This window comes from Leucoraja erinacea, chromosome 1, assembly GCF_028641065.1.
Source record: "Leucoraja erinacea ecotype New England chromosome 1, Leri_hhj_1, whole genome shotgun sequence".
NCBI classification, from domain to species: Eukaryota; Metazoa; Chordata; class Chondrichthyes; order Rajiformes; family Rajidae; genus Leucoraja; species Leucoraja erinaceus.
The window spans coordinates 140,819,190-140,846,865 of NC_073377.1; the positions used below are offsets into that span (position 1 = coordinate 140,819,190).

A 27,676-nucleotide genomic window follows, 5' to 3' on the forward strand; every position below is an offset into this window, starting at 1 on the left:
ACATGATTTTTTCGCGGGGTTTTGAGTTAAGACGTGTGTTCAGTTAGCTAGTGCTCTTTGCAATGACAACAACTTAAAACCGTTTCTCTCGACTAAGTGCACGTGCATTTCAAATGCCATTTTGTTAATGAAACTATTTGCTCTACCCGTTTGCTCACGCTACACTGGTAAGTAGGATTAATCGGGGTGATGATTACAGGGCTGCCAACATTGGGTTAGAGTTGGGAGTGAGAAATTGCGAGAGACCAAGCCCGAGGGAGCGCAGCGACTGGGGGGGGGGGGGGAGGGTGTCCCCCTCCCATTGGAATTGTGCAATATGGTGCATACTGCAGTGAGTCTTTTAACTTACACTTGAATACAATATATATGCTTTAAATTGGATTGGAGCGTTTTTGAAACGGGGGTGGGGTGGGGGGTGGCTGTGCGATCACTGACCACTGGCCTTGGGGGTGCCCGGTGAGGGAGTGGAGCAACCGAGTGGGGAGAGGGTGTGGAAGAAGGGTGTCCCCCCTCCAAGGGTAGGAACTTTTTGAAATTTGATGTATTAAAATCATGTTTTAGTGCACTGTAGAAGTATGATTTGAATGTTTTTTGTATGAAGTATTTTTAAGAGGTAACTTTTTAAGGGGTAACTTTATCCAGGGTGATGGGTGTATGGAACAAGCTGCCAGAGGAGGTAGTTGAGGCAAGGACCATCCCAACATTTAAGAAAAAGTTAGACTGCTACATGGATAGGACAGGTTTGGAGGTATGGACCAAAAGCAGGTAGCGTAGCTGGGACATGTTGGCGGGTGTGGGCAAGTTGCACCGAAGGGCCTGTTTTCACACTGTATCACTCTATGACTACATTATACCTCCACCAAGCATGATTGCTTCAAAATCACGTGATCGAGTTTTATTGCCATGTACTCAAGCATAGAAACATAGAAAATAGGTGCAGGAATAGGCCATCGGCCCTTCGAGCCAGCACTGCCATTCAATATGATCATGGCTATTCATCTAAAATCAGTACCTCTTTCCTGGGTTTTCCCCATATCCCTCGATGTTGTTAGCCCCAAGAATTAAATGTAACTCTCTCTTGAAAACATCCAGTGAATTGGCCTGCACTGCCTTCTGTGGCAGAGAATTCCACAGATTCACAACTCTCTGCTTGAAGAAAGTTTGTTCTCATCTCAGTCCTAACTGCCCCCCCCTTTATTCTTAAACTGTGACCCATGGTTCTGAACGCCCCCAACATCGGGAACATATTTCCTGCAGTTACAGTAAGTGAAAATTTAGCAGGCAAGCAGGATGCTTTCACCAACCACCACCATTTGAAGTCCACTTTCTTCCACTGTATATACCCAGTGCTTGGTACTTACTTCCAGCAGCCACTGGTTGTCCTCCAGGATGCACTCTCTCTCCTCTCAACCACCCCCCCTCTCTCTCCCCTCCATCTCTCTTTCCCCTCTCTCTCTCCTCTCTCCCTCTCTGTTTCTCCTCTCACCCCTCTCTCTCCCTTGTCTCCCCCTCTCACTCTCTCCCCTTCCCTCTCTCTTCTCTCTCCCTCTCTCTCTCTCCCCTCCTCTCTCTCTCTCTCCCTCTCTCCCTCCCCCCTCTCTCTCCCATCTCTCTCTCCCCCCTCTCTCTCCATCCCACCTCACTATCCCCCGTCCCACCTCACTCTCCCCCCTCTCTCTCTCGTCCCCTCTCTCCCCCCCCCCTCTCCCCTCTCCCTTCTCTCTCTCTCCATCTCCCTCCCTCTATCTCTCTCTCCCCATCTTCTCTCACTCCCTCCCTCTCATTACCTCCCTCTCTCCCTCCCTCTATCTCTCTCCCTCCCTCTATCTCTCTCCCTCCCTCTATCTCTCTCGCTCCCCATATCTCTTTCTCACTCCCTTTCTCTCTCTCCCCCTCCCTCTCTCTCTCTCTCTCTCTCCTCCCTCTCTCTCTCTCTCCTCTCTCTCTCTCTCTCTCATCTCTCTTTCCTCCTCTCTCTCCCCCATATCTCCCACCTCACTCTCCCCCTGGCTCTCTCTCCCTCTCTCTTCCTCCTCTGTCTCTATCTCCTCTTTCTCTTTGCCCCCCCCCATCTCTCTCTTTCCCCCCCGTTTTCTCTCCTTCCCCCTCTCTCCCTCTTCCCCCTCTCTCTTTTATCACCCCTCACTCTCCCCCTCTCTCTCCCACCCTCTCTAGACCCCCCCTTCCCTCTCTCTCTCCCTCACCCCTCTCCCTGTCTCTCCCCCTCCCCCTTCTCCCCCTCTCCCTCTCTACCCCCCTCTCTCTCCCTCCCCCTCCCTCACTCTCTCTCCCTCTCCCTCTCTCTCCCCCCCCCCCTCCCCCCCCCCCTCTGTCTCTCCCCTCTTTCTCCTCTCACCCCCTCACTCTCTCCCCAATGGCTCCCTGTCTCCTTCCCCCTCTCTCTCTCTCACCTCCCTTTGAGAATCTGTCCCTTCGGCACAGAGACTCTCGCGGCAGCGGCGCTTCCGATGCCTCCGACGGCCCGGGACACTCGCACTGTCCGGAGCGCTCCATGTCCGAAGCTACAAGATTCAAAATGTGGAAAGTGGGAGCAATTTGGCTTAAATGGTAATTTTAAGTCCATTCAGATTTGTATAGAGTCAGTTATGCAACATGTACATGACTGGCCCAATTTGTCCATGATGATTAAGTTGGTATTCTTCGTGCCCAGGGACTGGCCGCAGTTCTCAGGTCAGCTCGCCTGCCCCGACCCCGCAAAAACGAAATTGAAAAAAACAAAATGCGGTTTTTCGGGTTACGGGCCGAAAACCCGTATATTGCATATTTGGAACAGTTTGCAAAAGATCTAAACACACTACTGAGGACACCTCGTATTTGTACTTAATTAATAATCCATGGCCATTCCGAAACACCCCCCCCCAGGTTTTACAACTGATTCACCTGGTTAGTTCCACCTCCGGCTGCTTCATGTTGTCGGCGTCTGCACATCGAACCAAGAAAGAGAAGAGCCGTCAACTCACAGCCGCTATTATTACTGGGCAGTGCATATTAAGAATATGATTTATTGGTTGGATAGTTCTACCCAACAGACAGAATGGATAAAAATGGAGAAGGAGGATTGCCATCCTTGTAATATAGGAACAATCCTCTTTTCCCCCAAAAAACTGAATAACACAATATATAAGAAGAACCCAATTATATATGGTACAATAAGAATTTGGAAACAAATAAAATTATCTTTAAAATTAAGAAATCTATCACTGTTAATGCCAATTGCGAATAACCCTTTATTTAAACCATCTCTTATTGATAAGACATATAACCAATGGGAAAGTCTCGGAATTAGAAGGATCAGGGATATGTACGAAATGGGAAACCTACTATCATTCCAACAACTACAATTAAAATTTAAATTGAAAAACAACCAATATTTTAAATATCTTCAGATTTGCGACTGTGAAAAAATATATACAAGGATATCAAAAAGTAACTCCTGACTTATTGGAAGAAGCAATGAATATTGAAGCTGACTCACAAAAATTAATATCCTATTTATATAATAGTATTCTAAATATAGACCTACCATCGACAGAGGTACTTAGAGAAGAGTGGGAACGGGAATTAATGATAAAAATTACGAAGGTTAAATGGGAAAAATACCTGATATATATTCACAAATGTTCAATTAATGTAAGACATAATCTAATTCAATTTAAAATTGTACATAGATTATATTATTCAAAAACAAGATTGAACAAATTTTATCCAAATATATCCGCCACTTGTGATAAATGTCTAGCCCAAAAGGCAACTATAACACACTCCTTAGTTTCCTGCATAAAACTTTATAGATTTTGGAATGATATTTTTGAAATACTTACAAAATTATTCAAGACAAGAATGGAACCTAATACTGAAATGATTATATTTGGTGTAATGGAAGATGGGAATAAATTGAACACATCTCAAAATCTATTCCTTAACTATGGTTTAATAATAGCAAAAAAAATAATACTTAAATTTTGGAAGGGTACATCAATACCAATGCTTAAAATGTGGATTGCAAGTATGTTGGACACCGCTCATCTTGAGGAAATGCGATTCCTCCTAATGGATAAATCAGACCAATTCATAACGAGTTGGTCTCCATTCGTCGTTTTTTTGGAATCATATGGTGCAACACAATTGTAAAAAATAACTGTTTCAGGACTGGACGAGGGTTGGTCAAGATTATAAATAATGATCTCCTTTTCTTTTTTATTTTATTTTATTTTCACTATTTTCTCTCTCAACTTTCTTCCATTACTCGTTCTCTTTCTTCACACACTATATATTTCACATCTTTCTATCCTTTACTATCTAACTTCTTTTTCTCATTCTCATCTTTTTTCAATGTAACAAAAAAAAAAAAAGTTGTACATAAAATATATATTAGGCACTTTGGTGCCATATGACTGTACTTACTTCTAATAAAATAAAATATATTTTTTTAAAAACTAAAAAAAACTCACAGCCGCCAACTGACGCGCTTCCCCGGACCACACGGATCCCTGGCACGTGGCGCTAATGGACAAATTAGTTAGTCTCACATCGAAAGCGTGAGAGTTAGCAGCCCTGTGATTAGCATAGATCAAATGGACTGAAGGGACTATTTCTATGTTAACCAACTCAGCAAATTCTCTCAAAGGATTAACCCATGATGTTCTCTCAATGTCGTACAGAGGTGGGAGCACAGAGATTGGTAAAGCAGTAACATATGCGCTGGACAAAGGGTTTCAAGGAGGACGGGAAGATGCTCTGAAAATCGTCGTGATTCTCTCTGATGGTAAATCACAAGACAATGCAACAATGCCACTGAGGCGTGCAAGGAACAGCGGAATAACAATATTTGCAGTCGGAATCAGGCACCCAGGGTAAGAACATATCGCTGAGCGGTTGTGATGCTAATGGTGTGTCCCACTGTGCCGATTTTTTAGGCAACTATAGGTGACTAGTTTGTCGCCACATGTTCGCCAGTGGTTGCTGGGAGCAGTCTCCTCAGTCCTGCAAAAAGTCGTAGCATCTTTCTGGTTGCCGCTAAATTTTCAACATGTTGAACATTTTTTGGTGACAGTGGGTTTGACGCCAATGCGCGTCGCTTGACATCTCCTGACGTAGGTGCTGTCGTAGGTTGTCGCCAGGATGGCGTAGGTTGACGCTGGTTTTTTGGCAACCTGCTAAGACTATGACAGTCACTGGCAGTTGCCTAAAAGATCGCCAAGTGGGACAGGCCAATAATTCAGTTGTTAAGCAGCAGAATGTGTATTGAGCTCACACTCTCTATGCCATTTAAAGGTGGAACGAACTGGACACTATCGCTAACCATCCCAGCGACAAGCATGTGTTTTACGCAAAGCATTATGATGATGCAGTCAATGGTCTGTACACCACACTGACACAATCCACTGTCTGTTCTGATGTCCATCCAGGTAGGCAATTTTGACTGTCTCCTCTGTCGTAGAGTCATAAAGTCATGGAGGGATACAGCGTGGAAACAGGGCCTTCGGCCCAACTTGTCCACACCGGCCAACATGTCCCAGCAACACTAGTCCCACCTGTCTGCGTTTGTCTCCGCTGCAGACAACTGCAGTAACCTTCAGTATCTACTCACAAAAATCAATCTGCTAGAAGAACTCAGCAGCAACTGTGGTGGGAAAGGGACAGCTGACGTTACCAATCGAAACCTTACATCAGGGCTGGGTGATGGTCAGCATAGAAGCAATGGGCCAAAGGGCCTGTTTCCATGCTGTTCCACTCTATGATTCCTCAGAAGTCCTGATGTAAGGTCTCAACCTAAACCCTTGACTATCCATTTGCTTCTTCTGATGCTGCTTGATGCTGCTGAGTTCATCCGTTAGTTGTTTCTTCTGCTCCAGATTCCAGCAGATACCATTGCGTTTGTCTTCGGCATTGGTGAATCTGTGGGATTCTTTGCCACAGAAGGCTGTGGAGGCCAAGTCAGTGGATATTTTTAAGGCAGAGATAGATAGATTCTAGATTAGTACAGGTGTCAGGGGTTATGAGGAGAAGGCAGGAGAATGGGGTTAGGAGGGAGAGAATAGATCTGCCATGATTGAATGGCGGAGTAGACTTGATGGGCCAAATGGCCTAATTCTACTCCAATTCCTTATGACCTTATGATCTGTTTTGTTTAGAAATATTATGGTTAAATTCTCATTTTTGATGTTCCGGTGGAAATGCAGGCATACACATTGTCCACCAAATAAAATGGAGATGATATACAATTGGATTTCCAATGCAGTGTTCCAATGGGGAAAGCTACTCTTTGAAATAGCGTCAAGAGTATCATTAGAATATCAATGGATAATTTTAAGGCAGAGATAGATTGATTCTTGATTAGTACGGGTGTCAGGGCTTATGGGGAGAAGGCAGGGAATGGGGTTTGGAGGGTGAGATAGATCAGCCATGATTGAATGGCGGAATAGACTTGATGGGCCAAATGGCCTAATTCTGCTCCCATCACTTATGACCTTATGATTTCCATGTTCACACTATAGATCATGTTTTACCTGCTGTGCAATTAGAACTTGATAATAAATGACCATTTCCCTATTGATCTTTATGGAGGCCGGAATCCATTTTTTTTCTTTATGTGTTAATCTCTCCGTTAAAATATGAGACATCAAGATGCAATCTGTCCAGGTGTTGTATTTAAGTTGGTGTGTGCAACTATCGTTTACCTGTATGGATAATGTAGGAAGGGTTCTAACCCAAGACGTCACCTATCCATGTCTCTAGAGATGCTGCCTGATCCGCTGAGTTACTCCATCACTTTGTGTCCATTTTTGTAAACCAATATCTGTAGTTCCTTGTGTAGGAAAGAACTGTAGATGCTGGTTTAAATCGAAGGTAGACACAAAATGCTGGAGTAACTCAGCGGGACAGGCAACATCTCTGATATCACAGAGGGGGTGCAGTGAGAGAGGATGTTGCTGAACTCTCGTCGGAGAGAGAGGAGAACTTCTTCAAAGTAGACAAACCTTGAGATTTCACAGAGGAGCGCACAAAATGTGCAGGAAAGAACTGCAGATGCTGGTTATCATAGAGTGGGAGCAGTGAGTCTGAAGAAGGGTCTCGACCCGAAACGTCACCCATTCCTTCTCTCCAGAGATGCTGCCTGTCTCGCTGAGTTACTCCAGCATTTTGTGTCTACCATCTGTAGTTTCTTATTCCCACTGGATAATTTGGGGTCTGTTTATCAACGTAAGTTTATTTTCACTTACAGTTACAGTATGCCTAATGCTCTAAATAATCTATTGTTCAGAGGTCTATACTGTCTTATTCCTTATCTACTTTTGAAAGTCATATACTCTGTGTTCTTCCCCAGTTTTGCCTTAAAGGGGATCATTTTTCTGAGAAGATTCAGTAATATAGCTGCCATTATGTTATTAATGAACTGTAATTATTTTTTTAGCTTATAACTGACCTATTTATCATTCTTTCACTAATTTACTATGCCTTATTACTCTGGATGTTTTGAAACATTAACACTTTAAATTCTGTCTCCCAAAATATGCAATAACTAATTTGGCAGTTAAAAACTATCTTGAGATTTGCATGGTTTAAATTTTGAGAAGAAACTTCCCAAGCTCAACACATTCTCTTTACAGAAAAGAAAAATTGTATAGAAATGTGATCAAAATTTAAATGCAGGAATGAAAAGGCTTTGGTGCAAAGGTTTAAAATTAGTCAAGTCAAGTCAACTTTATTTGTCACATACACATATGCAGTGAAATGAAACTGGCAATGCCTGCGGATTGTGCAAAAACTGCTGAACAGGATAGAACAGAATCAGCTAGAAAATTGTTAGAACGTGTTAGAACATTTTCAGTTTTTTTAAAGACACAACACAACAGTAAATTAGTACAGTAAATGAGTCCCTGGTGAGATAAGAGATGGCCTGTGGGAAGAAACTCGGTCTCATCCTCTCTGTTTTCACAGCATGACAGTGGAGGCGTTTGCCTGACCGCAGCAGCTGGAACAGTCCATTGCTGGGGTGGTAGGGGTCCCCCATAATGTTGCTGGCTCTGGATCTGCACCTTCTGGTGTATAGGTCCTGCAGGGAGACGAGTGTAGTTCCCATAGTGGTTTCGGCCGAACGCACTACTCTCTGCAGAGCTTTCCTGTCCTGGGCAGGGCAGTTCCCAAACCAGATTGTGATGTTACAGCCCCAGAGTAGAAGCACTGAAGGGTCCTCAGAGGGACTCTGAATTTCCTCAGCTGCCTGAGGTGGTAAAGGCGCTGCCTTGCCTTTCTCACCAATGCGGCAATGTGTGTTGTCCATGTCAGATCCTCTGTGATGTGGACTCCCAGGTATTTAAAGCAGCTGGCCCTATCCACAGTAGTCCCATTTATCTCCAGTGGCGTGTACGTCCTCGGATGTTGTGCCCTTCTAAAGTCCACAATCAGCTCCTTAGTTTTTGTGACATTCAAGAGGAGGCTCTGGTCCTGACACCAGAGTGCTAGATCAGCCACCTCCTCCTAGTAGGCCTTCTCATCGTTATCAGAGATCAGGCCCACCACTACAGTGTCATCAGCAAACTTGATGATGGAGTTGGAGCTGAACCTGGCCACACAGTCATGTGGGTACAGGGAGTACAGTAGGGGGCTGAGGACGCAGCCCTGAGGTGATCCTGTGTTTACGGTGGGGGTGGGTTGGATGAATGTTTCCCCATCTTGACTACCTGGGGCCTGGCGGTGAGAAAGTCCAGGACCCAGGCACACAGGGGACTGTTCAGCCCCAGATTTCAAACAATAACCGTTAAAGCTCACCTCATCAATAGAGGTTGTATTCTCTGTGGCATCAAATCAGCTTTAGTGTAGTTTAGTTTAGAAATACAGAGCGGAAACAGGCCCTTTGGCCCACCGGGTCCATGCCAACCAGCGATAGAACAGTATCCTATACCCACTAGGGACATTTTTTACACTTACCAAGCTAATTAACCTACAAACCCGTACGTCTTTATAGTGTGGGAGGAAACCGAAGATCTCGGAGAAAACCCACGCAGATCACGGGAACGTACAAACTCTGTACAAACAGCGCCCGTAGTCAGGATCGAACCTGGGTCTATGGCACTGTAAAAATGACTTATTGCACACACAAGTCTTTTACTGTAACTGTTTATTAAACTAACTCTTTTACACTATGCTGTAGCTGTCCGTGGTCATCACTGGAGCTAGAGAGCGAGCTAGAGGTGGGGACACTACAATTATACTGGAGACAATGGGGAGTGGTTAGTAGTGGGGAGGTCACTATGGTTAAAGGAACATGCACTGATCTACAGGCACTGCATTCGCTGTAAGACAGCAACTCTACCGCTGCGCAACCGTGACCGTTCACTGTGAGCCGTAAAAGGCTCTTGCCTTTTATAAAACTGGCACCTTGGTTAAAACCGATTCTTGGTACAATTTGGATCAGATCAGTGCTGTACATTCGACGAGGCAACCAATACCAGTGGGAACGTACAAATGATCTTTTATCTTGATCAATCAGTTTGAACAGTCATTAATAAGCAATGCTGGGCTCTAATCATTATACCTTAGTTACACTATCGTACTCAATGTCAAATCAGGTATAGAAAGTAACATAGTCAAAAAAGTAAGACTGAATTAATGGGGAAAAGAGTGAGAGAAAAACAATAGAAAGTAAACAAAAAAATAATAATTTGACATAAAACACGTTAACAGAACATATAATATATAACAACATTGACTGTTGTGCATTCTATACAATACAAGTTTATCAACTTCTCCTCGACCATTATATCCAGACATCATTCTTGTAAACCTCTTTTGTACCTTTTCCAAAGCCTCTACATCCTTCCTGTATTAGAGAGACTGGAACTAACTGCATGCAATACTCCAAATGTAGTTTAACCAAAGTCCTGTAAGGCTGCATCATGATGTGTCCTGGGCATTATACTCACGTATTGGTTCTTATACTCATTAGCAAAAGTTTTCAGTGCCAATTTTAGGAATTGAGTAAGACTTATCACCCATTAAACATACTGCAATTGTAGTGGGCAAAGCCTAGCTATTTCTGCCCTGCTCTGAGCATTCCTTTTAGTCAACTCCATCCTTAATACATTAGGCAACATCTGTGGGATAGGCAGGATCTCGGGAGGACATGGATGGGTGACTTTTCGGGTCGGACCCCTGAGTAACCTCTGCGCTTACTTATTTGCAGCAACCTGTGTCTCCATCCTTCATTGAAGCACTTGTGAAGCACCTGAATAATCTTTTCAGCACCAAAGCTCTCTTGTAATGCTTGTCTTTAGGTTTCGCTGTCAGATATACAAAGATTTAGTCCGTCTTATTTTCCCTTGATTTCGCAGCCTGCAGAGTGGTGTCACAGTTTTGTCAAAGAACAACAGTCAATGCTGAGAGGAAGTACCGTGGAAACCATCTTTGCTGGAAAGGCAAACACATTGGTGCAAAACAACATGGAAAACCCTTTGCTGCGTTCTGTCCTTTCTACACGTCAGTTTGTGTGGTCGGCACGGGAGATACTTAATGAGAGTTTAATTATTTTATCTGCCATTGCTTTGTCATTGCTTCTGCATTATATTCTGGAGACCTCATGGAATAAAATGATGCCTGGGAAACAAAGTCTCGTCCCATCAGGCATCTTTGTATGGAGAAAAGGAATAGGTGACGTTCTGAAGAAGGGTCTCGACCCAAATCGTCACATATTCCTTTTCTCCAGAGATGCTGCCTGACCCACTAGGTTACTCCAGCTTTTTGTGTCTGTCTTCAGTTTAAAGCAGCATCTTTTGCTAAATACTTCAACTCCCCCTCCGTTCCTACATGGACCTTTCTGTTCATGGGCCTCCTCCATTGTCAGAGTGAGGCCCAGGACCAATTGGAGGAACAGCACCTCATATTTCGCTTGGGCAGCTTACACTCCAGTGGTATGAATATTGACTTCTCCAACTTCAAGTAACCCTTGCTTTCCCTCTGTCTCCACCTCGCCCCCTTCCCAGTTCTCCGACCAGTCTGACTATCCCCCTGATTACATTACATCTCTGCTTTGATGTCACCTTCTCCTAACTTCCTATTGAGTCCACAACACCAGATTGGAAATTGTTCAGCCAGAGCTGAACACCCTTCTCGGCATCTGCATACAACGGTGTCTTGCGCTTCTTGTGCGTAGTGGTGGAATGTTTGGTGGAAACAGGGAACGCCTCTTTCCTTGACCCCTTCTCCTAGCTAACAATGATCTATCTACATTTTCCTTGATTTTTATCTCTTTTGATGTCTTGTTTTCACATCCTCCTCTTCCTTATCTCTGTGTTTCCCTCTCACCTGACACTAAGTCTAAAGGAGAGTCCCGAGCCAAAACATCACCCATTCCCTCTATCCAGAGATACTGCCTGTCCTGCTGAGTTACCCCAACATTTTGTATCAATCTTCGGTGTAAACCAGCATCTGCACTTCCATAATACACAATTTGTCTGCAGTTCCTCTCTACACAGGCATGTTTGTATGTTCCACGTCTGCCGTGTATATTTCCGAGGTACACATATATGTACTGAAACATACAAAAATTACATACATGCACATTATATTTCTTCTTATTTTATTCATTTGTCTCAATACATAAGATTCTTTCATTTGCCATATGGAAGGGAATAAAAGCAAACAGTGATGCAGTCTCACAGCGCCAGGGGTAGGGGTTCAATTCTGATTTGGGTGGTGTCTGTGTGGATTTGCATATTCTCTCTATGACTGCATGGGTTTTCTAGGTGCCAAAGTCCCAGCAGGTGCTCTGGATTCCTCTCACATCTCAAAGATATGTGGGTTTGTAGGTCGATTGGCCTGTGTAAAATTGCTCTTAATGTGTAGGGAGTAGATAGGAAAGTGGGATAACATAGAACTAGTGTGAATGCAACAGTTTTCAAGAGCCAGCAGATATAGGATGATTGACTGTTTACAAGATACAAGATACAAGATACATTTAATTGTCATTTGGACCCCTTGAGGTCCAAAGGAAATGCCGTTTCTGCAGCCATACATTACAAACAAATAGACCCAAAACACAACATAATTTACATAAACATCCATCACATCGCTGTGATGGAAGGCCAAATAAACTTATCTCTCCACTGCACTTCCCCCCCCCCCCCCCCCCCCGATGTCAGAGTCAAAGTCAAAGCCCCCGGCTGGCGATGGAAATTGTCCCGCGGCCATTAAAGCCACGCCGGGTGGTGCGAGGTCGCACACCGGGTCTTGGTGTTAGAGCCCCCGGCGTGCGCTCGCAGAGTCCCGCGGCCATTCCAAGCCGCGCGGGGCGGTGATGTTAGGCCCCGCTCCAGGAGCTCTTCGACCCCGCAACTCGGGCGGGAGAAGTCGCCGTTGCGAGAGCCCTGAAAAGCGGTCTCCCTCCAGGGACCCGCAGGCTCCCGGTGCCGCCGTCCGCAGACCTGCAGTTGAAGCCTAGGAAGGAAGTTTAGGAAGGAACTGCAGATGCTGGGTGGGCGGGGGTGCTGGAAAGGCTCAGCGGGTGCAGCGGCATCTATGGAGCGAAGGAAATAGGCAATCTGACATCTAGAGCGGATGCAATAGTAGTCAGCTGATCTACATTGGTGAGACCAAGCGTAGGCTTGGCGATCGTTTCACTGAACACCTCCGCTCGGTCCGCATTAACCAACCTGATCTCCCGGTGGCTCAGCACTTCAATTCCCCCTCCCATTCCGAAGTCGACCTTTCTATCCTGGGCCTCCTCGATGGCCAGAGTGAGCACCACCGGAAATTGGAGTAGCAGCACCTCATATTTCGTTTGGGCAGTCTGCACCCTAGCGGCATAAACATTGAATTCTTCAATTTCCGGTAGCCCTTGCTGTCTCCTCCCCTTCTCAGCTCTCCCTCAGCCCTCGGGCTCCTCCTTTTCCTTTTTCCTTTCTTCTCCCCGCTCCCCCCTACCCTACATCAGTCTGAAGAAGGGTTTTGGCCCGAAACGTTGCCTATTTCCTTCGCTCCATAGATGCTGCTGCACTCACTGAGTTTCTCCAGCTTTTTTGTGTACCTTCGATTCTCCAGCATCTGCAGTTCCTTCTCAAACACATAGTGTGAATGCGTGATTGATGGCTGGTGAGGGCTAGATGGGAAATTGCTATCAAAACATGGAGGGGGGTACACAATTTTTGACGGAGGCTTTGGCCATGGGCCCTGTGGATGGTAACATTGGGAACTGACCTGGTTGGTGACCGAGTCCGAACTCCAGCAACAGCAGCTTCATCCACCACAAATCGTGGGGCTTCAATCGGCCCGTTCGCGGGGCCTTTGATTGACCGGCGCGGCTTAGAACCGGCCACGGGATCTTCCATCGCCTGGTGGGGGCTTCAACATCGGGAGCCTCGATCGCCTCGATGCAGCAATTTGACCGTGGGGTGGTGGAAGATCCTGCAGCCCGTTTTAAGCCATGCCGGGCGATGAAAGGCCCCACGAACGGGTCGATTCAAGCTCCGCTCAATGACCTTTGCTTCACCAAGAGGTCTCCCTCCTCCAATCACCACGTTCTATCCTCAGTTCCATCTCCCCTACTTCTGCCTCTGTGCACCTCCCTCGTCCAATCATCGCGCTGAATCATCATGTTCCACCCCACCACCACTGACCGATGTCTCTCTCGTCCAATCGGCGCCCTCGATCATCAGTCCCACCCCCACTGTCTCGTGGAAAGTAAAGATTTTTTACAGATTTTTATTCACCAAATTTAAAAACCCGGATTACAAAACATGGGGGGATTGTCCCCCACCTCTCAAAACATGGGGGGTCACATCCCCCCTGTCACCCCCCCCCCCGGATTTCCGCCCATCGGTGAGAGGACTTGTTCCGTGCTGTATCTCTAAACTAAAAACTAAACTAAACAGGACTTGTTTTCGCCGCCTTGCCTTCCAGCCCAAGAATAGTAGATTCTAAGAGCTAAGAACAATGATCTATTCTACATTTTCCTTGAGCCTCGTCCCCTTTGATCGGTCATTTTCACACCTTGTCCTTCTACAGTGCCCTCCATAATGTTTGGGACAAAGACCCATCATTTTATTTATTTGCCTCTGTATTCCACAACTTGAGATTTGTAATAGAAAAAAAATCACATGAGGTTAAAGTGCACATTGTCGGATTTTATTAAAGGCCATTTTTATACATTTTGGTTTCACCTTGTAGAAATTACAACAGTGTTTATACATAGTCGCCACATTGTGGAGTACAGCAGCAAATAAGTAAATGATGGGTCTTTCTCCCACACATTATGGAGGGAAATGTATATCTTTATCTCTCCCCTGACTCTCAGTCTGAAAAAGGGTCTCTACCCGATACTTCACCCATTCCTTCTCTCCAGAGATGCTGCCTGTCCCGCTCAGTTACTCCAGCATTTTGTGTCTATCTTCAGTGTAAACAAGCATCTGCAGTTCCTTCCTATGAAAGTCATTGCTATTGATGTATGTGGTCTGCTTATTACCAAATACAGCTACAAGTCTTCAGATCTTTACTGAGTAGGAACACTGTAAATATGTTATTTAAGAAGGAACTGCAGATGCTGGAGAATCGAAGGTACACAAAAAAGCTAGAGAAACTCAGCGGCTGCAGCAGCATCTATGGAGCGAAGGAAATAGGCAACGTTTCGGGCCGAAACCCTTCTTCAGTCTGAAGAAGGGTTTCGGCCCGAAACGTTGCCTATTTCCTTTGCTCCATAGATGCTGCTGCACCCGCTGAGTTTCTCCAGCTTTTTTGTGTACTGTAAATATGTAAATACTGTAAATAAATGTTCTTCAGCAAATGATTCATAGCGTAGGATTTTATGCTATTTCTGCCATGATAGTTGAGAATGCAATTTCACCACAACATTGTTAAACAAATTGATTTGAAGAGCCAATGGTGTGATAGAAAACAGGTACCAATACGTTATCAGCTTTGCAAAAATAAATGCATAAGTATATTTTGCTGTATTAATAGTTGGAATTTTTCATCCATTTAGCTGGAAAAGGACGTACACTCGGATTCAAAGTCGCTGCTTCCGCACGCTCTGTCCAGGTAAATATATTCACTTCAACATCTTTGTAGTCTGTCCATATTCAACCAAAGTCCCAGCAGGAAATTAGGGAATCTGTATGGAAATGTTTAGGGAGGAACAGCAGATGCTGGGTTAAACCGAAGATAGACACAAAATGCTGGAGTAACTCAGCAGGACAGGCAGCATCTCTGGAGAGAAGGAATGGGTGACGTTTCGGGGGGTCAAGACCTGCTGCCTGTCCCGCTGAGTTACTCCAGCATTCTGTGCTGTATATGGAAATGTTACTGGCTTCGACCAGCATTATTCTCTAGCTACTTTATACTTGTTTCAATCTTTTTTCATCACTTTACTTCGTAAAGCTCATTATGACAGTCTTTCCCAACATTTTTATTTCTGTAATGACCTATTAGATATTACCTGTCTGTTCTAAATGACTTGTCTTCTGTCTTTCATTTCATTCTACAAGGTTAGTGTATAGTACTGTATCTGCCCAATGAGTTCTTACAGCTCTTGAGTTCAGATGAGAATGTGGAAGATGCTGCATGATTACAGATGACTTAAAGCCCTGTCCCACAGTACGAGTTCATTCCAAGAGCTGCCCGAGTTTAAAAAAAATCAAACTCGTGGTAAGCACGGAGAATGAATGTAGCGGGTGCGTTGGAGCTCGGTGACGTCTTTTAGCGCTAACGGCAGGTACTCAGGAAGACTGACTAACGGCAGGTTAGCACGGGAAGACTCGTGAAGATTTTTCAACATGATGAAAAATGTCCACGAGAGCCCCGAATACCGACGAGTGGCCATTACCGTAAATCTCCGATTTTGAATCAGGGCAAACTCGGGAGAACTCTTGGAATGAACTCGTACCGTGGGACAGGGCTTTAAGTCTTAGGCCCCCTTCGGGCCATGGCTGACCATGTGTGCCTCCAGGGTGCTATTCCCTATATGGAGGACGCCTGCTCGTGACTTTGTTTAACGTGGGGAGACTGGTGCACAGACAGCAACCACACGGTCCTTGACAGATCTGGGTCAGGATCCAGTGGCATGGAGTCCAAGATGACCGGAGACCCTTTTCTGCTGCAGCCTTCATCCTCCTTCCCAGCCGTTGTGACGCTCCACTAAAGTCAGCCATCATCCTCCGCCTGTTCCACCGTTGAGGTCTTGGTTGGATTGCTCTTTGTCAGAGACCTCCCCTCGACCTTACCACCATGGGTGACCCTACCAGGAGCATAGCTCCAGACGGCATCGCTCTCAGGATCTCAGGTCGTTGGAAAATCTCAGGAAAATCAGGAAGTTCAATACTTGTGTTTACTCTGACAATGTTTACTACTCAAAAAATGAAGAAAATATCCTGATTTTGGATTCACTTTTTGAAAAATTACAAGTATTATCGCAATAAATTTTCAGTTATCTGAGGATAGTAATTATTTTGAAAAACTATTATATCTTTGAAACAACGAAGTGTGTTGCCTTTGGAAAGAGCATAAATTATGGAAAATAATTATGAAACTGGAACTTAAAAGATATGGGGATAAAAGTTTTGATTAATTTTTCAACTATTTGAAGGAGAACAGGTGGAGTAGATACAAAGAAACATGGGTGGGAATGCTGGGGTAACTCAGCGGGACAGACAGCATCTCCAGAGAGACGGAATGGGCGACGTTTCTGGTCGAGACCCTTCTTCAGACTGAGAATCAGGGAAAAGGGAAATGAGAGATATAGATGGTGATATGAAGAGGTGTAGAACAAAGATATGCAAAAAAGTAACAATGATCAAGGAAGCAGTCCATTGTTGGCTATGGGCTAGGTGAAAATGAGTTACAGACAATGAAACTCACCAGGACAACAGTGAAACTAGTACAACAACGAGGGTGGGGGAGGGATGAAGAGAGAGGGGATGCAAGGGTTACTTGAAGTTAGAAAAATCAATATTCATTATGTTGCCCAAGTGAAATGTGAGGTGGTGTTCCTCCAATTAGCATTGGGTCTCACTCTGACAATGGAGGAGGCCTAGGATAGAAAGGTCAGTGTGGGAATGGGAAGGGGAGTTAAAGTGTTTAGCAACCGGGAGATCACATAGGCCTAGGCGGACTGAACAAAGGTAACGTGGAATGGGCAATGCTGGGCAATGGGTAACATTCAGGACAATCTGGGCCTTAGAATTAGGCAACATATAAGCACCTATGTTCTAGCAGACAAGTTCTAGGCTAAATGGTCAACTCCATTCCAACATTCAAAGTGATTGTCATTGATGTGTGATATATTGCCGTTGCAATGCTAATCCATACTTCTTGTTTCTCTAACTGGTAAAATACCACACATACATAGATCCATGTGATTCAGGTCCATGTCACAATGGGGGAACTTGCGTTGCAGAGACTGTGGATGAATATAGCTGTCTGTGTCCCCTTGGCTTTGGTGGGGACAAACACTGCCGTAAGTATTTATCATAAAATATCAAACTAAGGGCTTACCCTTCACTTTCAGATAAGACGTTTCATTTGGAATAAGAAATAGGATATTTCATAACCATATCAGTAGAACATTTGAAAGGGTCTGGAGACAATTGAACATATCAGAAGGGAATATGGATCAATAGATATAGTGATGAACTCTATTTTCCGGCAAAGCTTCATAAGGTCGTAAGTGATAGGAGCAGAATTAGGCCATTAATCCCATCAAGTCTACTCCGCCATTCAAACATGGCTAATCTATCTCTCCCTCCTAATCCCATTCTCCTGCCTTCTCCCCATAACCTCTGACACCCGTACTAATCAAGAATCTATCTATCTCTGCCTTAAAAATATCCATTGGCTTGATCTCCACTGCCTTCTGCGGCAAAGAATTCCACAGATTCACCACCCTCTGACTAAAGAAATTACTTCTCATCTTCCTAAAGGAACGTTCTATAATTCTGAGGCTATGATCTCTGGTCCTAGACTCTCCCACTCATTTGAAACCTCTTCTCTTAGGTGAACTGATATTAGTTCACCTAAGAGAAGGATGTTAGTTAAATAAACAAAACCAGAGCTTAACAAAAACTGTAACCTGTAGCTGAGAACTTCATCTTCTGAAATCTGTGCTGATAGATTAATTCACTATTAATTTCATATTTACATAAAAACAATTGTTTCAATTGTGATAAACCTCTTCACTTTTTCAATTATTATTTTACTACACAGGTGAGAACAGACACTTGAGTAAGTATCAAACCAAGACAATTTACTCGTTACAACATCTGGTTTCAAAGCCCATGTCATTGTGCAGTCCATATGAATCGGTGTATATATGTTTCCTCTGCAGCTCTTCCTGGCATTGTAGATTGTCCTGTTGACCTCCTCTTTCTGGTGGATGGATCGTGGAGCATGGGTCCAAAGGGATTCCTTCAAGCTAAAGCCTTTGTTAAAAGACTTCTTCAAATTGTCATTCCCTCCTCAGACAGAGTACAAGTTGGATTTATTCAGTATAGTAACAAAACAAATATTGAGATTGGATGGGGGCAGTACAGTAACAGTGGCAATTTGATGAAATTAATAGATACGATACACTTCCGTGGAGGCGAGCCTCTCACAGGCAGTGTCCTGCATTATATAGTTGAAGGTGGTTTCATGATCAATGGAGATTCCGAAATGGATGTGCCCCATTTTCTTGTACTCCTCCTCAGTTCTAAATCTCAAGACTCTGTGATAGTCCCTGTACAGTACGCCAAAGACAAGGATGTATTTGTTCTACCTGTCGGTGGAAAGCACATAGTTAATCAATCAAACCACATAGCTGGAGACGATCAGCTGGGATTTACATATGGTGAACCCCAGGAGCTCTACAATAGGATTCTGGAGCTCAGCGTGAAGAGATGTGGACACAGCAGAGGTAAGTTATTTCATTATGTTGATGGTTATATTCCAATAACGAGGCCTGGCCACTAATTATAACTCTGAGTGATGTGTAGCTGGTCAGATAGCTGGACTGACTAGAATTAGAAACAGCCTTCCTGCAGTCAAAAGGAGAATAGAATCATCTTAATTAGGCATAAGTCCATAACCACATACAGTTTGGGAATTCAGTAAGATGTCATAAGTTCAGCATGGTATGATCCGATAACGTAAAATTACTAATACACAAATCAGAAAATGCAGAGGTTGATGCATTTTCTTCAATTTCTTGCAGTCTATAAATTGGATTGTGTATTTTAGATTGTTATCCAGTGGAGACTGAGTTAGCCAATGTTTCTGGGTGAAATGATCAAAATCACTCTTTGGATCCGCTACTCCTATAGCAGTGGATGCTGAATTATTAAGCATACAGGGCTGAGGTGAATTTCTGAACCACAGGCGGATGAGGATTATAAGGACCTGACAGGAAAATAATTTTGGGCAAGGATATAATTCTATTGAATAACAAGCTCAACGCGCTGTGCTGCATCCTCCTTTCTCTCATGGTATTGTGTTCCAACAGTTAAACTCATTTAATGGTGTTTTGGAACAATGCTTATGAATCGAGTTCCTCACCTCAGTTATATTAGGGGGCAATGAATTTCAGAAGGAGCTAACTGATCGATAGCCATAACTTTGCCATATCCTGCGTCAAGAGTTGGATGCTTCTCCAGCAGTTACACTAGCCTTCTCTTGGTATGTGAGGAGTTTAAAGAGAAGCTTGTCCCCTCTGACAGCCCAAATCTCTACTCTGCTCTGCTCAATGTGCAACAGAGTTAAGGAGGATGGGCCAAGCAACACGGCAGAGCTTAAGTAAGAGATGGGGAAATATCAGCCTTGTTAAAATGAAAGAATGTTTGCCGACTTATTGAATTGCTGTCAGGGAAAATTAATAGTCACTGTGAAAAATAAGTTTCCTTAAGATGTCTGAAATTTTTATTTTGAGAAAGCAGGATGCGAAAAGTGTCAGTATGTTCATTCGACCCGATCTGATAACCTGGTGAAGTCTTTGAACTTTACTCAGCAGTCCAGGAGGATAGTGTGGGAAAGAACTGCAGATGCTGGTTGTAATCCGAAGATAGATTAAAAAAAACTTGGAGTAAGTCAGTGTGTCAGACAGCATCTCTGGAGAAAAGGAATAGATGACATTTCAGGTCGAGAATAGACCCTTCTTCAGACCGGGAGTCAGGGCCCACTGAGTTACTCCAGCTTTTTGTGTCGATCAGAGGTTGTTGGACAGTCCTATCTCTTCAAAGGAGAACGATATCCCTGCAAAGGGGTATTACATCCTTTCCAGGCTAACTAGTAAGAAGAGCAAGGAGTGTTGGTGGAACTCAGCAGATCAGGTAACATCTGTAGAGGAAATGGACAGACAACACTTTGCGTCAGGATAGACACAAAAAAAAACTGGAATAACTCAGCGGGTCAAACAGCATCTCTGGAGAAATGGAATGGGTGACGTTTCGGGTGGAGACTCTACTTCAGATTGAAAGTCAGGGGAGAGTGAGGGCTCTTTTCCGTCTATTCCCTACGTTGTCCGCCTATTTCCTCCGCACATATTGCGTGCCCCCTGAGTTCCTCCAGAACTCAGTGTTTTGCTCACGATTCCAGATCTGTACTGTCTTGTGTCTAGCAGATAAATTCTCCCTTTTTTGGTCAGGGTTAATCCAAAGGCTTATACTAAGGGTTTTCTTGAAAAACGTGGAAGTTATTCTAATCGAGAAGCAATGAGAATAGTCGGGCATTGCTTGTTTGTTGATCTCAGGCTGAAGGGAACTGTGTTTAAAGGCTGCAACTTGGATGGGTCACATTGCAGCAGTCATACTGTATGCAAACTCTATTAGCCATTCCTTGGCCCACATGCCCAGCTGATCAAGAATCCACGATAATTCTTGATCATCACCTTCATTATACCACCTATTTTGGTGTCACCTACTTATTTACTAATGATGCCTTGTATATTCCTATCCAGGTTGTTGAGATAGATGACAAACAGCAATGAGCCCAGCATCAATCTCTGTGGCACGCCACTGGTCACAGGTTTCTAGTCTGACAGACAATCTACCAGCATTGTCCTCTGTTTTATACGATTAAGCCAATTATGTATCTGAGGAAGGATCCTGACCCGAAACATCACTTATCCATGTCTTCCAGAGAAGCTTCCCGATCCGCTGTGATATTCCAGCACTTTGTTTCTTTTTGTGCATCTCTCCAGGGATTCTAACATTCTATGCAATCTAATATTCCAGAGCAATTTACCAAGGCAGTTTAGCATTTTACACTAGCCCAAAGGTGAATAGCCAGGCTTTTGTTTCTGTGGTGTTTTTCATGTACTCAGGACACCCCAACATACGCACACCATCAGATTCAGGGACAGTTTCTTCCCAGCTGATATCAGGCAACTGAATCATCCTACCACAACCAGAGAGCAGTGCCGGACTACTATCTACCTCATTGGTGATCCTCGGACTATCCTTGATCGAACTTTGCTGGCTTTACCTTGCACTAGACATTATTCCCTTATCATGTATCTATACACTGTAAATGGATCGATTGTAATCATGTGTTGTCTTTCTGCTGACTGGTTAGCACGCATCAAAAGCTTTTTACTGTACCTCGGTACACGTGACAATAAACTAAACTGAACTGAACTGTACTTCATGTTCAATGCTGTGCTTTTGACAGTGTAGACACCACTGTTAGAAACTGGTAAAGGAATGAATTAAGCTGGAAATCTCTTCTGTAAACCATGCAAATCTTAGAAGTTCGCTTCTCCACCTCCACCCATGTTAACAGTTTCAAATGTTTTTCTAAAAAAAACTTTAAAAAAGGGAAGGAATTGACTCATCAACATATGCTGGAAACCATATTAATTATTTGTACTAAGAATCATGTTTGTATTGTTCACATTGGCAAAAGTTAAAAAGTCCGAGGCATAAGCAAAATTTCAAATATAATGGAATATAATTTAGAGAATACTAGTAAATGCAGCGATTGGCAGGGCTCTGGGGAGTGTTGTAGAGCAGAGGGATCTAGGAGTGCAGGTACATGGTTCCTGGAAGGTGGAGTCACAAGTAGTTCGGGTGATCAAAAAGGCTTTTGCCACATTGGCCTTCACCAGTCAGAGTATTGAGTATAGAAGTTGGGAGGTCATGTTGCAGTTGTATAAGATGTTGGTGAGGCTGCATTTAGAGTATTGTGTTCAGTTCGAGGCACCATGTTATAAGAAAGATGTTGTCAAGCTGGAAAGGGTACAGAGAAGATTGACTAGGATGTTGCCAGGACTAGTGGGTCTGAGCCATAGGGAGAGGTTGAGTAGGCTGTGACTCTATTCCTTGGAGCGCAGGAGGATGAGGGGTGATGTTATAGAGGTGTATAAAATCATGAGAAGAATAGATCGGGTAGTTGCATAGAGTCTCATGGCTCAAGTTGGTGAATTGAGGACCAGGGGACATAGGTTTAAGGCTGAAGGGGAAATATTTTATAGGAATCCGAGGGGTAACTTTTTCACATAAAGGATGGTGGGTGTATGGAACGAGCTGCCAGAGAAGGTAGTTGAGGCTGGGATTATCCCAACATTTAAGAAACAGTTAGACAGGTACGTGGACAGGACAGGTTTAGAGGGATATGGACCAAACATTGGCAGGTGGGGTTAGTTGGCCGGTGTGGGCAAGTTGGGCCGAAGGGCCTATTTCCACATTGTATCACTCTATGACTGACTAGTACTGTATGTCTGTTATTTTGCAGGCTGTTTTTCCACGTCCTTGGATTTAGTGTTTGCCTTAGATGCTTCTGGTGACATTGGAAGAGGGAATTTCCGACAAATAAAGGGATTTGTGAGGAACACTGTCTCCCAGTTTGTCATCGACAGAGACCGTACGCAGGTTGCTGTGGTGATCTACAGCAACAAACCTCGAACCCTCTTCAACCTGGACTCTCTTGACAGTGAAGGGAAAATTAAAAGGGCCATCAGCTCAGGCCCCTTCCTGGATGGGTACGCACACACTGGGAAAGCACTCCAGCACGTTCTGAAGGATACTCTGAGCACCGAGAAGGGAGCAAGACCAGGTATCCAGAAGGTCATTGTGGTCATTACCAACAGTCAGAGTGCCGATGATGCTGCTGCTGCTGCTGCTGAGGATCTGAGACATGCTAGGGCCACCATCATAACATTGGGATTGGAGGATGATCAAGGAACATCGATGCTGAGGATTGCAGGAAGCCTCGAGTTCACGATTCCTGTTCACTCCTATGAAGACCTCAAATATTATGAGAATATCTTGGTGCAAAAAATATGTGGAGGTAAATTGCACAATACAATCGCATTATAAATCGCATTTTGTAGTGCTGCTGCATGTAAGAATCTCATTATTCTATCTGGGACATATGACAATAAAACACTCTTGACTCTCGATAAAGCCGGAGATCAAAATCAGTTTTAGTAGCTTATCAGAGCAGGAAGGGTCAGGGGATAGACGCAAAATGCTGGGGTAACTCAGCAGGACAGGCAGCATCTCTGGAGAGAAGTAATGTCACCCATTCATTCTCTCCAGAGATGCTGCCTGTCCTTGCTGAGTCATTCCAGCAGTTTGTGGATGGTCAAAAAAGCTGGAGATACTCAGCGGGTGAGGCAGCATCTATGGAGCTAAGAAATAGGCGAAGTTTTGGATAGAGACCTTTCTTCAGACAGTTTCACTCTATGACTCCATGACTAGTACAGTTTGTTTGAAGAAGGGTCTTGACCCGAAACGTCGTCTATTCCTTAGTTCCATAGATGTTGCCCCACCCGCTGGGTTTCTCCAGCATTTTCTGTTCATATTTTTCCAGTTCTTTCTTAAGTTCTGGAGTTGCAGTTCTTTCTTAATCACCCAGCATTTTGTGTCTATCTTCAGTGAAAACCAGCATCTGCAGTTCCATCCTACACACAGGGTGATGCAGTGGCTATTTATATGAAAAACCCAAGCCTATCTACAGGGCCTTTAGAGACTGTAAGATAGAGACAATATTGGTTCATATAACATCTCATCACCTTGCCACAAATATTCAGTCGGTTCCACTTTCAAAGAAATTATTTACAGCTTCAACAACTGCACTGAAAATGTGTCTTAAATGTCCTTGACATTTCTCTTTGTCATGAATGTACTATTCATGGCATTTTCACCAGTAGTACCAAAAATGCCTGAAGACGTTGACCCAATAAATTCCTAGATGAAGAGGCTCAGGGTTTCTGGAATAGATAGTAATATTTTTGGACTGGTCAGTGGAATCACTGTCCATGAACAGATAGAATTGCCGTGCAGATCATAGTGTCAGGGAAATCGACATTAAGTATGGGTTGGTATGTTCTAATGGAAAATATTAACTGATCGCTCTCATGTGTGAAATACAAGTGAGAAGTCTCCGTGTAATTAGGTATCATGATGAGAAACATAGAAACATAGAAATTAGGTGCAGGAGTAGGCCATTCGGCCCTTCGAGCCTGCACCGCCATTCAATGTGATCATGGCTGATCATCCAACTCAGTATCCCGTACCTGCCTTCTCTCCATGCCCCCTGATCCCCTTAGCCACAAGGGCCACATCTAACTCCCTCTTAAATATAGCCAATGAACTGGCTTCAACTACCCTCTGTGGCAGAGAGTTCCAGAGATTCACCATTCTCTGTGTGAAAAAAAGTTCTTCTCATCTCGGTTTTAAAGGATTTCCCCCTTATCCTTAAGCTGTGACCCCTTGTCCTGGACTTCCCTAACATCGGGAACAATCTTCCTGCATCTAGCCTGTCCAACCCCTTAAGAATTTTGTAAGTTTCTATAAGATCCCCTCTCAATCTCCTAAATTCTAGAGAGTATAAACCAAGTCTATCCAGTCTTTCTCTTCATAAGACAGTCCTGACATCCCAGGAATAAGTCTGGTGAACCGTCTCTGCACTTCCTCTTTGGCAATAATGTCCTTCCTCAGATTTGGAGACCAAAACTGTACGCAATACTCCAGGTGTGGTCTCACCAAGACCCTGTACAACTGCAGTAGAACCTCCCTGCTCCTATACTCAAATCCTTTTGCAATGAAAGCTAACATACCATTCGCTTTCTTTACTGCCTGATTGACGGTAAAAACAAACCAAAATTCTGCATCTGGTATTGTCCTATAAACTGGCAGATTGGATATTGGGAAGAAGTACTATAGATGAATTTTGGAAATATGTTATACAAAAACCCATTTTACAAAATAGAATCAGTGTAAGGAGTTTATGGAGTCATGCAGCGTCGAAACAGGCCCTTCGGCCAAAGTTGCGAGTTACATGCAAGCAAAGTGATGGGTAGGGAGGAAGGCACTTGGAGGATGGCCAGAGTGTGAATGGAATAGGGGGATTAACATGGAAGACAACATGAGGTTTGGGGTCACTCTGTTTCATCATTTTAACATGTACCAATTTGTCACGATTTTATTAGTGCTGTTCACGTTACACTACTGATGAAATTTCTTTCTTTGCAGTTTCTAACCAATAGATTTTCAAGTAATTTTGAAAACCAAGATCGATTTCAAAATCTTTGCTCAGGTAATTTATTTTCATTTGTATGTTTAAAAGGAGGCTTTTGTGTGTGTGGGTGTGTGTGAACGTGTGAAAAGAAACCATTTTGCCTTTGCTATAGATCGTGTCCTTATAAACTATAGACAATTAAGAGCAAAAATAAACAAATGTGTCATCACTTAAACTTCTTAAATAAGATCAGTTGCAATAGCTTATACCTATGAAATTGTGGTTTGTTGTAGGGAAAAGAGGGGGATACAAAGAAAGAGGAAAATAATTCCCCTCGGTTTCCATTTTACTCCTGTATTGGAAAAAAACTATTTTGATCAAGCAAAATCTCTGCGGGAAAGAGATGAGATGTGAGAGGAGAAAGACAATTGCAATAATAGGATGCTTGATCTTTCATTGCTCATGCAGAAAGGGTGAGAAATCAAAGCCAAGATGACTGTGCGATGGATGAAGGAGAGATGAAGCAAAGCCTGAACAGATTGTTCTTCTTGCATTTGAGGCAGCAGCAGTTATGTAAAGGGTCTGTCCCACTTAGGCGACTTTTTAGGCGAGTGCAGGAGACTCTGCGCTCCCCACATGATCGCCACATGGTCACCACATGTCGCTGGTGGTCTCTGGAGAGTCTCCTTCATGGTCGCGAGGATTTCCCACATTCTGGGAACTAGTTGCGGCCTCAGTATGGTCGCCACAAATCTTTCAACATGTTGAAAAATTTTCTGCGACCAAAAATTGATCGCCATGGAGATAATTGATAATCCTGTAGTCATAGGTGCAGTTGTAGTGGGGCCGCCATGTAGTTATGGGTATTTGAGGTAGTCGTAGGTAGTTAATCGCCTTTGCTGACATTTTTATTGGCTCATTGAGGAAAAAAAACGTAAGCTCGAGTTTTCAGAACCAAGGATAACGGACCGGTAATGTTAAATGACCGCCGAACTTCACAGCTGTGTTTCTCTGGCTTATTAAAAGTTTCCCCCCCCCCTTTTCTCCCCCCCCCCTTCTCCCCCCCCTTCTCCCCCCCCTTCTCCCCCCCCTTCCCCCCCCCCCTTCCCCCCTTTCCCCCCCCCCCCCCCCCCCCCTCCCCTGTCTCCCCCCCCCCGTCTCCCCCCCGTTTCTCCCCCCCCCTTTTCCCCCCCCATTCTCCCCCCCTTCTCCCCCCCTTCTCCTCTCCCCCCTCTCCCCCCTTCTCCCCCCCCCCTTCTCCCCCCCCTTCTCCCCCCCCTTCTCCCCCCCCTTCTCCCCCCCCCCCCCCCTCCTCTCCCCCCTCCTCTCCCCCCTCCTCTCCCCCCCCCTCACCTCTTCCCCCTCTCCCCTCTCCTCTCTCCCCCCCTCTTCTCTCCCGCTCCCCCCCCCCCCCCCCCTTCTCCCCCCCCTTCTCCCCCCCCTAGATGTGGTAGGTTGTCGCCAGGTAATGTACATTGTCGCCGGTGCTGACTTTGGTGAATTCCATCGTCGTATTCACCGGCAGTCGCCTATAAAATCTCCTAATGTCGCCGGTTTTTCGGCAACCTACTACGACTATGACAGTCGCCGGCAGTCACCTAAAAATCGCCTAAGTGGGACAGGCCCACATGTCTCCCAACCTTCTGTCAAGATTGGGGTGGGGCATCTAGGAGTGAAAATCCTGTCAGCGATGATTTAAATCTGTGTTGTGCATTGAACCATATTCAATCTGCTGTTTCTCGTTAATTTAACAGGGCCAGACTCCATTACGATACTCTTTGGTCAGCTGGGAAATTGGAATCGGATTAATTTTTCAGCTTTCAGTTAACGACCAGTGGAAGATCTCCCTCTGCTGTTCGATGTGGGAAATCTTTAAATGACAAAACAATAAATGTAACCCTTCGAAAACTCGAAAGAAAGCACTTTTTTTTTCAAATCCGAAATTATTTCGTAAGTGGGAATGTTCACTGTTAGCTTCTTTGCCAATCATGTGTTTCACTGATCTTATGTATGTAACTGCTCCAAATTACCACACACCCTCAATCTGTATGTGAGCTCCTTCAGTGAATGTAGTTTGTTTGTTCCAATTATGAACAGCTCCATAATCAACACCAGTATTTGTTTCTTTACAAAATTGCAAACGATAAAATATTGTACATTTCATTTAACATGAAACCACAAACCAAACTTGATTATCATAGAATTTGTAATTTGGTTTTTGCACTCATTTATAAATCAT

At 44.2% G+C, this 27,676-nt stretch overlaps 1 protein-coding gene across 1 annotated transcript in view; it reads left to right on the forward strand.

Annotated features, from left to right (window-relative positions):
* The window catches only part of LOC129697184 (von Willebrand factor A domain-containing protein 2-like), a 57,237-nt gene extending 29,784 nt beyond the window's left edge, over positions 1-27,453 (forward strand). Inside the window, exons 6-14 of the mRNA XM_055635530.1 lie at positions 4,683-4,874; positions 5,296-5,429; positions 10,356-10,500; positions 14,996-15,051; positions 17,357-17,468; positions 18,279-18,898; positions 22,708-23,262; positions 25,452-25,515; positions 27,192-27,453. Coding sequence (XP_055491505.1) covers positions 4,683-4,874; positions 5,296-5,429; positions 10,356-10,500; positions 14,996-15,051; positions 17,357-17,468; positions 18,279-18,898; positions 22,708-23,262; positions 25,452-25,465 — 1,828 coding nt within the window. The 3' untranslated portion in view covers positions 25,466-25,515; positions 27,192-27,453. The remainder of the gene's footprint in view (positions 1-4,682; positions 4,875-5,295; positions 5,430-10,355; positions 10,501-14,995; positions 15,052-17,356; positions 17,469-18,278; positions 18,899-22,707; positions 23,263-25,451; positions 25,516-27,191) is intronic.
* Positions 27,454-27,676: the final 223 nt, after the last annotated feature.